The following is a 15143-nucleotide window of genomic DNA, read 5'->3' as shown; positions in this document are numbered from 1 at the left end:
GAGTGTTGAAAGTCTGCGGGTGTAGTCGTAGCATTCACTAGGTTGGTAGATAGCGTGAGTACGTTATTAGGACGCGAAAAGAACAGTAGTACCCACCAGTTCGGGTGTAGCAGTGAGGAGATGGAAATCCACGGATTGGATTTCGGAATTACCCAGACGGGTTAGACCTGGTTAAGCCAGTGATAAGATTGTAGAAGCGCTACTACAGAGAAGAGAGCAAGGAAGCAATGGACTGCTTAAGGCCATTTATGACATAAGGCTACCAATGGTCATGTAGCAATAACTTTTAGCTTTGGGTTTGGTGACGTCAGGATTCGACGCATGGAAACAATCAGTTAGATCAGAAGGTCGTTAGGGCCACAGTGACAAGATAACTAGTAGCAGCTAGATCCATAGAAGGATTTCGTTCAGAAGTCGTGCGAGGCGGCTAAGCAGGGAGTCCTTTGGCTCCGCAGTTGGGCTGGAACCCGATATTTCAGATGATTGGCGGAAAATTGAGACCAGGTAGGTCTCGGTAGATGTTGGGAAGTAGCCATGTGGCAGCATACAATTTCAGGCAGTTTAGTGTTTCAGGCAGTTCAGTGTTCAGACAGTTCAGTGTTTCGGGCAGTTCAGTGTTCAGACAGTTCAGCGTTTCGGGCAGTTCAGTGTTCAGGAAGTTCAGTGTTTCAGACAGTCAGTGTTTCAGGCAGTTCAGTGTTTTCAGGCAGATCAGGGATTCAGACAGTTTTGGGTCTCCAACAGTAATGGTATTTGAGGATCTCATGTATGATAAGCGTAACAGATTGCTGAGTAATTCTTAGTCACCCACCGCGGGGTTCATCTTTAATGATTCAGTATGAGTGGTCTGTTAGGGATTCAGATCATCTAGAGATAGCAAATTTCAGATAGAGCACATGTAATCTTGTTGCGAGGAATTCATTCACCCGAGGGTTTTAGGGCTTTGCGAAGATTGGTCATGGCTACCCTAGTAGGGCTAGGGTGTGCCCAGGATGGTGACCATTTTACTAGAGTAGGTTGGCATGTAAGAGATGGTAAGGAATGATTTCGAGGACGAAATCTAATTTAAGTGGGGGAGAGTTGTAACGCCCCGTTTATTTAAATAAATTAATAAATGTAAGTCCCAGACTAATTTGTGAAGAATTTAGAAGTTGGAGGTTAAAAGTGTAAAATCCGGATTAGTTTTGTAAGTATTTATGAAGGCAGGGAGTAAATGGTAATTTATGGGACTTCATTTGAAGAGATTATGGAAGATAGGGGCTGTTTGCTAATTTTCGTACATAAAATATAAACGATTTAATGCTGAGGGTTCATTTGGTAATAATGGGATTGAATTTGAAAGAAAAGGGAAGGGGGAGGGACTGATATTGTTATTATGGCATAATGTTTTGAGGGATCGAGTATATAGCTTAATGTAACCCTAACCCTAGGAATGAGAGGTGCAGCCGTCACCTTACCATCCAGCCCCCCCCCCCCCTCTCCTCCGATCTTCGGTGCCATTTCCCTTTGCTGTTCAAGTTGCAACCATCTCCGATGAGGTCGCCAATCGTCGGAGACCGCCAACAACCACCAGCCATCCACCTTCTTCGTTGCTGTCCCGATCGGACGAAGCCACCCTCGCCATTGAACGCCACCTCAACGTTGCTGCCGGCCGGAGATGGCATGGGCAGTCGGGAGAGTCACCGAGACCCACGAAGGAGGCTGTGAATGACTATGTTGGAGCATGATCGGCGGGACCTCCACTCTTCTCCTTATTTTCCCCTTCGTTCGCTGCCATGAATGGGGTCTCACCCACCACCGCCATCACCGCCGATGACATTGTTGTTGCTGTTTCCGTTGAAGTCAGTTCGTTCCCGGTCATGGGTTGTATCCTCGTGTGTTGTGTCGCTGCTTTACGGAGAACCAACAAGAGAACCGCCACCACCTCACGGTGGTGGCTGTCACCACAAGAAGTCGTCGCTGCCGTCGCCTTGTGTCACCACCGCCACCGTACGCCGCTAGGAGGGTGGTTGGTTTCCTTTTTTCCGAGCAAAGAAGTGAAGACGTGCGTATTTCAGTTAGTGTGTATGGGTGTGTATAGCTAGAGTTCCCAGAAACGGCATCACCACCACCATAGGGTGGTGGCTGCCACCAAGCGCCACCGCCGGCCACCATGGTGTGGCTGTGTGTGTGTTAGTTAGTGTGTGTTAGTGAGCGTGTGTGTGTGCTATTTTGGATAAAACCTTGTAACTGTAATTAGTATTGGATAATAAAAATAAAAATAACCACCACCGTAAGGTGGTGGCCGCCGCCGTGAGCCGCCATTCTCCACCACTACCCGAGGTGGTAGTGGGTGGTGCCCCACTAGCAAAACCCTAATGGACCTAGCAAAACCCTAATGGGCTTAAGGATTAGTTTTGGGCTTATTGGGCCATGTGTGGGTGAAAACCCTAATTAGGGTTTAGAAAACCCTAATTGTGAGTAGTTAGGCCTTGGACTTATTAGACCCACTTTTGGGCTATTGAGATTGGATTGTGTATTAAGCCTAATTTCTCCATATCATTTATCTAGTAGAGTAAAGGACTTAATGGATTAAGTCCTTAATGGGTTAAGTAAGAAACACTTAACCCTAATCATCATTTTATGTGAAACCCTAATTTCACTTGGGCTTTGTGTTGGGCCATCCAAGAACAAGCAAATAGACTAGAGTAATTAGTTGGGCTTTAGGATAAGGCCCATATGAAGGATTGGGCCCAATTTGGAAAATTGGGCCATAGTTAGGGCCTAGATGGTTGTATTGATATTGGGCCCCTAGAATGAGACATGTTGGACTGGACTGATTAATTGGGCCTTAAGGGAAGTCCATGTAGAGGTTTGGGCCCAATTTGGAAAATTGGGCCATATGTTGGGCTTTGATCCCTAGTTGACTTTGGGCCTATGGATTGGGCCTTGGGCTTGGGTAAGTCAAGCTAGGGGTAATATAGTAATTATCCAAAGTATGCATTTATAGTTATGTGTTAGACCCCAATTAGTAATTGGGTGTTATTTTGGTGTTGACAGTTCGGGGAATCTGTCATCCAGCAGCTGGGGTTGAGTCTGCGGGACTTCAGCAGTGTGGGATTGTGTCTACGGGACTTCAGCAGTGTGAGGTGAGTTTTCCTTCCAGTAGGAACGGGTCTACGGCCACAATGCCGGCCCGTTTAGTCAGCAGTAGTTCCGGACTTCGGTCCGATGCAGTAGTTCAGTGTGCTTGATGTCTTTGTGATTCAAGCATGTCTTTGTGTTATGTGTTCCGGACTTCGGTCCGATGCAGTATGCAGTATATGTGTTTATGCTAGTAGTTATGATTATGCTATGCTATGTTCAGTTAGTTCCGGACTTCGGTCTGATGCAGAGGGCAAGGCCCTGGTTAGTTCTAGACTTCGGTCTGATGCAGTTTCCGGACTTCGGTCCGATGCAGATGGCAAGGCCCTGGTTAGTTCCGGACTTCGGTCTGATGTAGAGGGCAAGGCCCTGGTTAGTTCCGAACTTCGGTCCGATGCAGTTTCCGGACTTCGGTCCGATGCAGTGGGCAAGGCCCAGTAGTTGCTTTATATGTTATTGTTTGGTATGTGGTAGTTTGGGGGAGCTCACTAAGCTTCGTGCTTATGGTTTTCAGTTTGGTTTCAGGAACTCAGTTTTCAAAAGAGGATCTCGGGAAGATTGCAGTACACACACCATTTGTTCAGCCTGGGATGTTTATACTCTGATATATTTGACAGTTGTTATGATATTTTGAGATACATTGTTTATGATTCTTATATCACGTTTGATGAATATGGTTTTATTACTGATTTAAAATGAAATTTTCAGACTGTATTTTTAGGATGTTACAAATTATCTATGTTTTCTACTACTTGATATGTTTATGTGATTAGCATGATATGATATATGTGATAATGGTAGTAGGGGGATTAGTCCCGGTTACCGGTTGAAAGATACCGAAGGGGTCGTCAGAACCCACACATGTCTAGTAGTATGTTTATGATATGTTCTTATGTGGTAGTGGTAGGGGTGAAATAGTCCCCGGTTACCGGTTGAAAGATACCGAAGGGGAGGTCAGCTCCCGGCTACCGGTTGGAAGATACCGAAGGGGAGTCCAGCTTCCGATTATGCCAGTCAGATACCGGTTGAAAGATATCGAGGGATAGGCAGTATATGTTTTTGGTATGTGGTATGATGGGGGAACTCACTAAACTTTATGCTTACAGTTTACAGTTTTGTTTTCAGGTACCTCTTCATCGAAGGAGAAGGAGCCGACACGGTAGCAGCGCATCGCACACACACCCGATTTCCGCACTATGATGTCCTTGGGATTGTTCTCTGACATTATAATTATTCCATGACATGTTTTTATGACATTTGACTTATGGGTTATGAGTTTGATATGATATTGATGTCGTTTTTCAGTAAATGGTTTTATAAATTACTTAATTAAAATCGAAATTTTTGGTCTTGAAAATTGGGATGTTACAGTCACGACCAAGTAAATGGGTTTGACGTTTGTGTTCTTGACCAAATGATTGGTGGAAAATAATCATCGCGGTTCCTACCAATTTTTAAGTTCTTACCGGATCCGGACCCTACACGTATTAAATTGTTAATACTATTTTCTTCCGTCCTAGTGTGAAACGCCCCTTGCATAAGCTATTTTTAAATAAGATTTTTTTTTAAAACAAGATTTTTCATATGAAAAGATTTTATCTTGCGGATAAGTTCCTAAAACAAGTTTTAACACAGTTTGTTAGTTGTGCGGTTGTAGCAATCAATACAAAGCATATGGTAAGTATAAAGTATCTACAATTCAAAAGATCTTCTAAATGTCCATGCTTCTTCTACCTTCCACCTCTTTTAATCTTGAAATATGACTACATGTCAAAATACATAGCTTAGGCTTGAAAAACCTAGTGATCATCAGTTCATCACCAGAGTCAACTCTTATAGGTATAAGATAAGATCAACAACACAAACCCAAAATCAAACACCTAAAAGGTTTTCAACACATCAAAGTATTTGTATAATTTCAATATTTAGGGGAAACATTTCAAAGATAAGTATTGATAAACAACATCAAACTTACCAATAGTAAGTCAACAATCTCAAATGAATGCAATGCATATGTTTCACACTCAAACCCCGAATCAATCTCTAGCTCCAAATATCACAATGATGGTTGAAATTAGGCTCGTGTATAGAAAGCACATAACATACTCTATACTTTCAATGCGTGTTCAAATTTAAACTTCAACTATGCCATCACACTAGACCACTTGAGGGGTTGTAAATCCACTCATGCAAGTGATGACATTCTAGAATGTCATTACACAACTTTCAAAGTCCTAAATCGGGTACCTATGAATGACACACCAAGTCTTACACATTGAGCATCTTATGTGGAAAATTGTCTACTACGATAAAACTTTGGATGATCTTGGCCGACATCCGCGAATGGATTTAGTATGGAACAATGATATTATAATATATAATCACATAATTTGATGGTGTTAACGAAGCTTGTGGATCCTTTACCTTTCTCGGGCACCTGGGAGGTCCTAGCACATGTATTACTTGTGTGTCGCTATTCAGTACTAGTGATCCTTAGGGGGTGTTTAGATAAATTAGTTTTTAGCTTATTAGTTTATTGCAGTGAGAATAAGCAATTTTTGCAAAAATATTTGTGGTGGGAATAAGCAATAAGCAAGGGGGGAGATGCTTATTAAAATCAGCTTATTTAGATTAATCCTACCACAATAAGCTAATTTTTAAAGATTCTTATCTAAACACTTAAACTTAGCTTATTGTGGTGGGAATAAATAAGCATCCTTTTTTTTTCCTATCCAAACACCCCTTATTAGTAAAAAAAACGAAAGAAAAAAAAAAGAATACATAATGCTAATTGGCGATAGAGATTTGCAGCTTCGTGGTCATTAGCTTATATTTATCATTTTAGTGAATAACTACAAAAAAAAAAAAAAAAAAAAAAAAAAAAAAAAAAAAAAAAAACTACAAGTTAATAAAGCACGTATTTTAGACGGTTAATTCCTTCACTTAAAGCAATACATCAACCTTAAATTCAAATTGCATAGTGAAAACATGTATCGGAGTTGGAGATGGTAATTTTAACACATTGATACGAAAAAATGTATTTTCAAATCCTTATAATAAAAATGAACACGGAGATCAAGAAATAAATGTGAAATTTGTATAAGGACGAAGATCTAGGAAAAAAATATTGATGTGTGCTTGAAATCTGTACATTTACAACTTTTCATGCATCACCTGTGTTCCTATGCATGTTCCAAACATTATCCATTGTCGTTTAACTCTCTGTTACACCCCTGAAATCATATGATCTCTCTGTAAATCGGTCTCAGAATGGACGGCCGGAGATTTACTCCGGTGCTTTCGGTCATGTTGATGGTGGCGGTGGTGGTGGTGGTGGTGTCCATTGCTGTCCATTTTGCCATCTTTATGCTGTACTTCCTTCTCCGGGCTCTCCACCGGTGACTTCTTGTTCTCAGTAGGGGCCGTGTACACAAATGTTCCAATTGCCATTTCGTTATACTCCGCTAGTGGTTCAAGAGCATTAACAATCATACTCATGGTTGGCCTTGCCTTTGGCCTATGGCTAAGACACTGGTAAGCCAATTCTGCTGCCTTTTCTGCTCCTGTTTCCGAGTATTGACTCTCGAGCCTTGGGTCCATTATTCTGTTGAGTTTCCGAGCACCACCCTTGAGTTGAGGCCTAGCCCACTCGGCAAGATTCTGTTCACGGTTTGACCGGCTCTTGTCCATTGACTTTCGGCCAGTTAAAAGCTCAACAAGTACAACTCCAAAACTATACACATCGCTTGCTGCTGTTAAATGTCCTATATAAAGTGCAAAACAACATGAAATTAGTAAAATGTCATGAGTGAAAAGCTAAAAAAAAGTACTATTACATTTGCATCATGTATACTTGAATTGTTACCTGTCATGAGATATTCAGGAGCTGCGTAGCCATGTGTGCCCATAACTCGAGTTGAAACATGTGTGTCGTCTCCTTCAGGACCATCTTTTGCAAGTCCAAAGTCCGAAAGTTTAGCAGTGTAGTCCTTAAAAATTCAAAATAAGTTTCAGTACTAGAAATAACATAAAAACCTCTCGAAAATCGAGATAAATAAAGACTGATTAAGCACTTACAGAGTCTAACAAAATGTTGGATGCTTTGAAATCACGATATATAACAGGGTTTTTCGCTTCATGAAGAAACGCAAGCCCCTTTGCGGCATGTAGCGCAATCTTCATCCGAGTTGACCATGGAAGAGAGACGGAAAATCCTGTAAAGTAAATCCGATTTGAAATAAATATCTTGAAAATTAATGTGGTATAATAGAATGAATTCATTAACTTTGTATTCATATTATAAACTCACTTCGAAAGAGTTGATTTTCTAAGCTGCCACGTGCCATGTACTCATACACCAATACTCGGTGTTCATCTTCACAGCAGTATCCAATCAATTTCACGAGATGTGGGTGTCTTAGTTGTCCAAGAAATACAACTTCTGTCTGTAAAGTCGATGCAAATAATGTTTAATATATATTTTTAATAAATAAATACAGTATCCAATACGAGTATGTATACGTTATATATACATACCAGCCATTCTCTATGACCTTGTCCGCCGTCTATGTTCAAGACCTTGACAGCCACCGGCTGAGCCTTCAGACCGGGTCTAAGTTTGTCATCTATGAACCCTTTGTGAACCGGTCCAAACCCACCTTCACCCAAGAAATTGCATGAAGAAAAAGACTGTGTAATGACCTTAAGCTCTGCAAGGTTAAAAACGTAGAGGTTTGATCCAGCTAGTGAAGTCGATAGGTCCTCTGATAACGTCGAACTGTTTATATCTGTATACGAGATCCTCTTAGCCGAATTAGGCGACTTAATGGGTTCCGGTTCAACTTTCTTCTCTATCTCAGGTTCTCTAATCATCCGAACTGGTTCTTCATGAATCTTGAAACAATTTGAGATCCAAGACGATTTTGACCCTTTCTTCACCTTCATTTCTAGATTGAATGAATGAATAAATGAATAAATAAATGGTGGTTTGTGGTATTGGATGTTTGAGTTTGGAGGTGGAGAAATGGTTTGAGGGTGGTTTTATACACCATGTGAACTGTGAAGAGACGTTGCTAAAAGAATAGTCAACAAAAGTGTCTACTTATTTATTTTTGTTTTTAATGTGTTTTTATTTGTTTTTGGTAATAAAATAATGTGTACCAAATAACATTTAATAGGTTTTATAAAGTGTAATGGGTGAACGTTTGACTTAAAAGGTCGATTTATTAATATAGATTAATATTTTTGAATTCGTGACTTAAAAGGTCGATTTATTATTTTAAATTTTCAATGTTTTAAAAACCGGTTTTTAGTTGAACCGGTATGATTACCGGTTTTCGATTCAACCAATTTCTATAAAAAAAAATTAATTTTTCTACACACATATACATACATACATAAATCAAAAATTTGACGTCCACACGTTTAAACATTAAATGTACACATAAAAACAAGGTGTGGATCAATCCAAATACATTAAAATAACATATAACCATAAATTTTACATCAATTCATATTCATCAAAAAAAAAAAAATGTATACCGAAAAAATTATAGTTTTAGAAGAATACAAACACATCAAAAAACTTTATAACATTTACTATGTGTTTTTAGTCAGAAAAATCTAAATAAATATGAAAAGACTACCAAAATTTATTATGCAAAATGTTTTGTTTTAATTACATGTGTTTTTTTTTCAATTTAACTGGTTTAATCAGGTTTTTTGTAAAAACCGGCCCATTGGGTCCGGTTCAGTAATAGGCATGAAATTTGTGATAGTTGAACCGTGCATTCCCCGATTTCCAGTCCAACCGGTTTGAACCGGTCGCATAAAACCGGTGATAGTTGAACTTTTCATTCCCCAATTTCCGGTCCAACCGGTTCGACCGACCGGTTCAAACCGGTTTTTAAAACATTGTAAATTTCATATAGTTTTGTATTATATTTGTAAAACTTAATTTATGAAAGTTATTTAAGAATTAAAAAGTTTTTTTTTTCTTATTTTAATAATCATTTAACTTCATATCCATTGAATTTCAAAATGGCGTAATATCAACTATGCATTTTATCTAATTTAATTCTTTTATTAAATTATACATTGTGAATACTTTAATTCTCAATATGTTAAATTTTATAATAATAAAGTCAAAATAATATGGTCGATATAAACAACTACTGTATTGTATGTAAGTAAGTGATACAATGAGAATTTGATTAGGAGTTATTCGGTAGAAGGTATGTGACTTACTTTGGTGTCGTCTTATCATATTGTTCAAAGTGTGAGCCCTCACCCGCTATCCTTGCCAAAATAGGGAGCTGCATTGGGTGGTTGAGGATCCATTTTTTAAATAAGAATTTAATTCAATCTTATTATGGGTGTTAGATAAGATAATTATAAGGTTAATATGATTGTTAACAAACGGTCATCGTTCTTATATATAAGTGGATTCAATTGATTGGAACTTTTTTATGTCAATCTTACTATGTTGAACAATTATGTATACCGGTAAAATTAATGATATAGGATTGGCATGGAAAATGTTGTTGTTCTTTAATCATGAGCTTGAAACATATTCATTGTTGTTGGAGTAGATAAAAGTCATAAAACCCAATAAAAAAACCATAATCTTGATAAACACAAGAATCGTAATCCTAATCGGACAAACTCAAAAATGCAAAACACCATGATATCATTCCTGGTTGTTCATATCGATGAAATCTTGATAGTAATCTCAATGAACACAAATTTTTCTAGATGTAACCCATATAAACCTAAGTTGCAATGAACAATTTTAACTTTAAAAAAATGAAATTAAAAAATCCATATGGACCTTCAACACGATGCCCTACAATATGACAACATATGTCGTATATGATGTTGTATCATTATTATGTTATTTTTTATCGGTTCATCCCTTCATTAGTACAAAACATATTTAATGGTGCGATGAGTTTTTTTTTCCAGGTGCGGTGGTTGTTAGGGTGTCAAACCCAACAAATAAGGGGGTACAAAATATTCTCCAAAAACATTGTTAATTTGCACTAAAAATTAGTACAAGGCAAGCATGGTCAATCTATAAAGACACAGAACAGATGATTATACTTATTTGAGTAAGGTATTCGAGTCGCAAGTTGGGGGATTTGTTAGAATTTGCATAAATAAGCAATAAACAAATGCAATAAAATGTTTGAAACTTAATAATAATAGAGTTTTGGTTTCATAGTGTACGATGTGTTATGCAATTCAATCACGAAATGAAGTTAACTCACAGTCTATCTAAGTTGGTACTTAAAAACACTAACAAGCTCTAGCAGTTTCCATTCACCAAAGTGTTTGATCAAATAAGTTTTTTGAACTAAATCTAGTTTTACTAACCTAATCTAAACAAACTCTTAGAATTATATTGAAAACCCGCATTAAGATTTATACGAATGTTCCCAACAATGTTCGATACTTCTCATAAGTTCGGAAGCATAAAAATATGCAATTATAGTTTACACCAAAGTTAATCCCATCATAGAACCAATTTGATGTGTGTACTTTAATTTCATTTCATAAAACACTTACGGGTTTGATAAATTGAATAACAGGAATGAAATAAACCTAATTCGAGTGGCCAACATGAACCAAGATTAAATCAAACATTAGGTTAAAACAAAACTACATTGCTAGATAGAATCATGAACAAAACATCAAGTCGTGTGATTAAATGCATAAACACAATTGTACTACAAAATCAAAATAGAAGGGATTCCTAATGATTCACCACAAAATCGGTAAAAAAACGCCTCCAAGTCGCCTGATATGAGATATATATGTAAATATCCTTAAAAATCCTGAAGTAGATGATCGGGACGTGTGGAATTACACTGATTCCACACGCCCCGTGTGAAGTGAAAGTGGCTTGCCATAATCGGAAAGTCTTCAAACGTAGAATGCTAAATTTGGTCTCTTTTGATTTCACACTCCCCGTGTGGATTTGTACTGAATCTGCACACCCTGTGTGTAGCAAAGTCAACTCCTCGCAGCTTAGTCAATATGCCTCGTGTGCACTTTTTAAGGCATTTCACATGTCCTGTGTGAAATGCACTATTTTGGGTTCTTGATTTTTCCAATTTCTTCATTTCCGCTCTGTTTGCTTCCAAATTTCGTCCCAAGCTTCCTTAACATCTCCAAAGTGCATCATAATCTTCAAATACACCTGAAATCCACCATAAAATGTACAAATAAAAAAACGTTCAACCGATAGATTAAAAATAACCGCAAACGTGTAAAATGCATGAATTTAACTTCTAAATGAAAGACTTGAGATGAGATAAATATACAAAATAGTACGGATTTACCCTTTTGTGGATTTTAGGTTCATTAATACAGAATACTTGCAATTTTTTCAATTTTACATTTTTTGTAGATTTACTCGGTAAAACCGAACATTTCTGTCAAATTTAAGGGGTTTTATGAACCAGCAAAAAAAACGAACATTTTTGTCAAACATAAAAGTTTTAATGGAAAAGAAATAAACAAAAGGGTGAAACTAGAAGAAGAAAAAAAAATTAAATATCATCCTACCTTTTGTTCATACTTTTCTTCCAACCTATTTAAGATGATAACAACTGTACAAATTTCAAATCTCAATCAAATTTAAATTAAATTTAATGACACTTGTCATCATCTAAAATAGGTAAGAGAATATTAGGAACAAAAAGTAGGAGACTATTTAATTTCTCAAAAAAAAAAGTTGCAAGCCGCTATTAATGAACCTAAAATCCACAAAACAATAAATCTGTATATTTTTGTTAAACTCAAGCGTTTTTATGTCATTATTACTAAAATTAATCCTATTATAACATGAAACTTAATTAAGGAGGAGCCACGGACGTTTAACATGTGCAAGTGAAATAAATAAACTCTTAAAAAGGGGTCAGTTCAGATGTCAACACTTATTATCCATTGCATTCATTGGAAATAATTGTACAAGGTGATTTAATCTAGATCTATATATATGCATATATTATCCAAAGGTTCAAAGTTGTTTAACTCGGAATCTCTTGATTTGACATTTTTATTTACTAATTTTAAATTTTAATACGCGCGTTTGAAAGGTAGTGGGCGTTTCCAAACAAAGCCGCCGATAAGCTGTTTCCAAACCATATTTGGCGCGTTTCCAGAATGGCTTATTTGACCCACTTTTTGTTCGTTTAAGAAAACGGATAAACCGATATTTGTTTTTTTTTCTAAAACCAGTTATAAACTGGAAAAATTCCGGGAGTCGGGATAGAGGGTAAGAAATTTTTTTACCTTCAAGCATGTTGTCGTGTTGAGTGGGAAGGGTTAAATAAGAGTTGTTAGTAATTGTTTATTTTTAATAAGGATAATGACACCGTAACACAATGAAGTTTTGAGTTTGGTGTGATTTGATCATTTATGTTACTTTTTTTTTGCACAATAGGTTATCTAATTTTTACTATACATGTCAATTAAACTATTATCGTTAGTTTTAACCATTCCTCTGTTAGCCAGTTGTTTTAAATTACACAAATGACGCCTATGATTAAAAATTTATTGGTAGTTGGTCCTAAAAGTAGTAAAATCCATCATTTTTTTTTAAATCTCACACCTATAGTAAATGACAAAATTCTCCTTCTTCTCAATGCATGTTTTCTGAGACGATGATAAACGATGCCGGTACAGAGAGGCCGTACTCAAAGGTGTCGGCGACATGGGTAACAGAGTAAGTTCAATCCATCAAAAAAATCAATAAAGTTTTCACATCACAGTCGTTGCCTTCTAAAAATTTCCCAAAATTAATCAAATCCAACCAAGATTTCAGTAACCCATTTGATATCTTCGAATCACTATTCGACTTGGGCGGCATGGGCGGTGGGATGCACGGTCGGAGCCCCCACAACATGGCCACGGAAGGTGAAGATCAAGGCTACAACCTCGTTCTAAACTTTAAAGAAGTTGTATTCGGAATCGAAATATAAAAACTCGACACCTGTCAAACTTGCAAAGGATCTGACACCAAACCCGAAACCACCGCTTCCCGCTGCTCCCTGCGGCGGTCAAGGCCAAGTCATATCCTCTGCAAAAACTCTCATCAGCATCTTCCAACAAGTCACCGCCTGCTCCTCCTGTAAAGGAACGGGAGAAATCTCAACTCCCTGGACCACATGCTCCGACGACGGACGAGTCTGAAAGTCAAAAAGAATCAGCCTCAAAGCCCCTTTTGATGTCGATTCTGGTAACCGGTTGAGTGTTAGTTCAGAAGGTAACTCCAGAAGAAGAGGCAGACCTGGCAACTGTAACTTGTTTTTGATACTCGATGTTCTTCCTGATCCGGTGTTGAAACATGACGATACGAACATTCTGTAAACTTGGTCCCCAAAGTTACTACTTATGGGACCAACTACGAATAAAATGTAAACCATATGGACCGTTCGTGTAATTTAGAACAACAAGTTAATGGAGGAATGGTTAAATATTAATGATAATGACTTAATTGACATGTACAGTAAAAGTTAGATGACTTATTGGGGCAAAAAAATAACATAAATGGTCAAATCGGACCAAACCCAAAACTTCATTGTGCTATAGTGACATTATCTCTTTTTAACATATTTATAGCATAGGATTTTATATGTAAATATTATATACTAGTTGTGAGACACGTATACTATACGAGTTTATTAAAAATAAAAAGTTTAATATCAATATGTAAACATTAAATATTTTATAAAGTAGTTGAAAAAAAAAGTAAATCAATGATTTGTAACATTTATGTGAATTTATTTTCAAATTAATAAAATGATAACCTTATATAAATAGAATGAGAACATTCCATATATATATATATATATATATATATATATATATATATATATATATATATATATATATATATATAACCATAAATTCTGGAAATTTAAAAAAACCTCAAAAAATGACAAGTGGAAAATAAGAAAATGGAAAAAAAAACCAAAAAATGTGGCGGTATGAAGGAGAAGAAGACATGTGGCAAAAAAACATTTATTTATTATAGAAGATTATTTGTATATTTAAAACAAGGAAATACATTATAAACTACATATTTTTACAAACCAACATGGTACCAAATCTGATAATACATATGTTTATTATTTGGAACAGATTGGTGTTAGTAATGACATCCATAATGCTATGATATGAAGTAGGTAATTGACGGATAATTTGCAACACAAATCCCACTTCATGAATTTCGCGAAGAGAATACGAACTCCATGATTGGCTCCTCCACGAGGGGAGAGTTTAGAAACAAGGTGGGTCACATGACTCACCTAAATTCAATTTTTTAATAATAGGTTATATAAAAAAAGAAATTAGAACATATTTTAATTATTTTAAAAGACTTACCGTATTATATTAGACAAATAAATGAAGAAAAAAAGAACATATAACTATGGAAAATAGAAGATATATTATATTTGGTGGCATTACAAAGTCTCACATCGACTCTAAGAAGAAAGTCATTAGTAGTTTTTCATTACAAATGATGTTCCTCTTGCACAATTACACACCATGAAGCTTGTCGAGGCTTGGTTTAGACCGATTTACTCCAATTATAAGTTGGCACACCATGAAGCTTGTTGAGGCTTGGTTTAGAACGATTTACTCCAACTATAAGTTGGTTTTAGTAAAAAAATAAAATAAATAAAGAATGTCTGATTTGGTCTCAATCATTTCAACAACTTTTATACATGCTAAATCGATTATTTTTATGGTTGAACCGGTCTGGATGAACCCAGTTTGCTCTTGAACCGACTCGGTTGTATCCGATTCGTGAACCACTTGGTTTTCCATAATAGACTTGCAACTACCTCCTACTATACTAATGCGACTCTTTACTCAATATCCATACAACCTGGAAAGCCGAAAAATAAGTGGAGCAAAAAACGCAATGATAATCAGGGTGCTTCCAAAGAGGGGGGTAATTCTAGCTTGTCTACTGGTACTAACCATTTTGCAGGTATACCATCGAGACA

At 36.8% G+C, this 15143-nt stretch overlaps 1 protein-coding gene across 1 annotated transcript; it reads right to left on the bottom strand.

The window, feature by feature from the left end:
- Positions 1–6198: 6198 nt before the first annotated feature.
- Positions 6199–8146, bottom strand: LOC145129519 (EPD1-interacting receptor-like cytoplasmic serine/threonine-protein kinase 5A). The gene is made up of 5 exons (XM_079064267.1): positions 7660–8146; positions 7433–7568; positions 7201–7337; positions 6989–7112; positions 6199–6887 (listed from the first exon to the last, which is right to left on the bottom strand). Exons 1-5 carry the CDS (start codon positions 8065–8067, stop codon positions 6349–6351), a joined length of 1344 nt encoding a protein of 447 aa, XP_078920393.1. The 5' UTR covers positions 8068–8146; the 3' UTR covers positions 6199–6348.
- Positions 8147–15143: the final 6997 nt, after the last annotated feature.

The sequence above is a fragment of the Lactuca virosa genome, chromosome 8 (assembly GCF_052849685.1).
Source record: "Lactuca virosa cultivar CGN04683 chromosome 8, Lactuca_virosa_CGN04683_v6, whole genome shotgun sequence".
In the NCBI taxonomy this organism is placed as follows: domain Eukaryota; kingdom Viridiplantae; phylum Streptophyta; class Magnoliopsida; order Asterales; family Asteraceae; genus Lactuca; species Lactuca virosa.
The sequence above is the reverse complement of the archived record's forward strand: the minus strand, read 5'-3'. Positions and strand labels throughout refer to the sequence as shown.

Excerpts from the sequence above, each read along its gene's own strand:
- LOC145129519 (XM_079064267.1), bottom strand. The coding sequence starts at position 8,067 with ATGAAGGTGAAGAAAGGGTCAAAATCGTCTTGGATCTCAAATTGTTTC. Across the intron at positions 7,569-7,659 it reads AAGGTCATAGAGAATGGCTG|ACAGAAGTTGTATTTCTTGG; the intron begins GTATGTATATAT and ends TCGACTTTACAG. Across the intron at positions 7,338-7,432 it reads AGAAAATCAACTCTTTCGAA|GATTTTCCGTCTCTCTTCCA; the intron begins GTGAGTTTATAA and ends TTTACTTTACAG.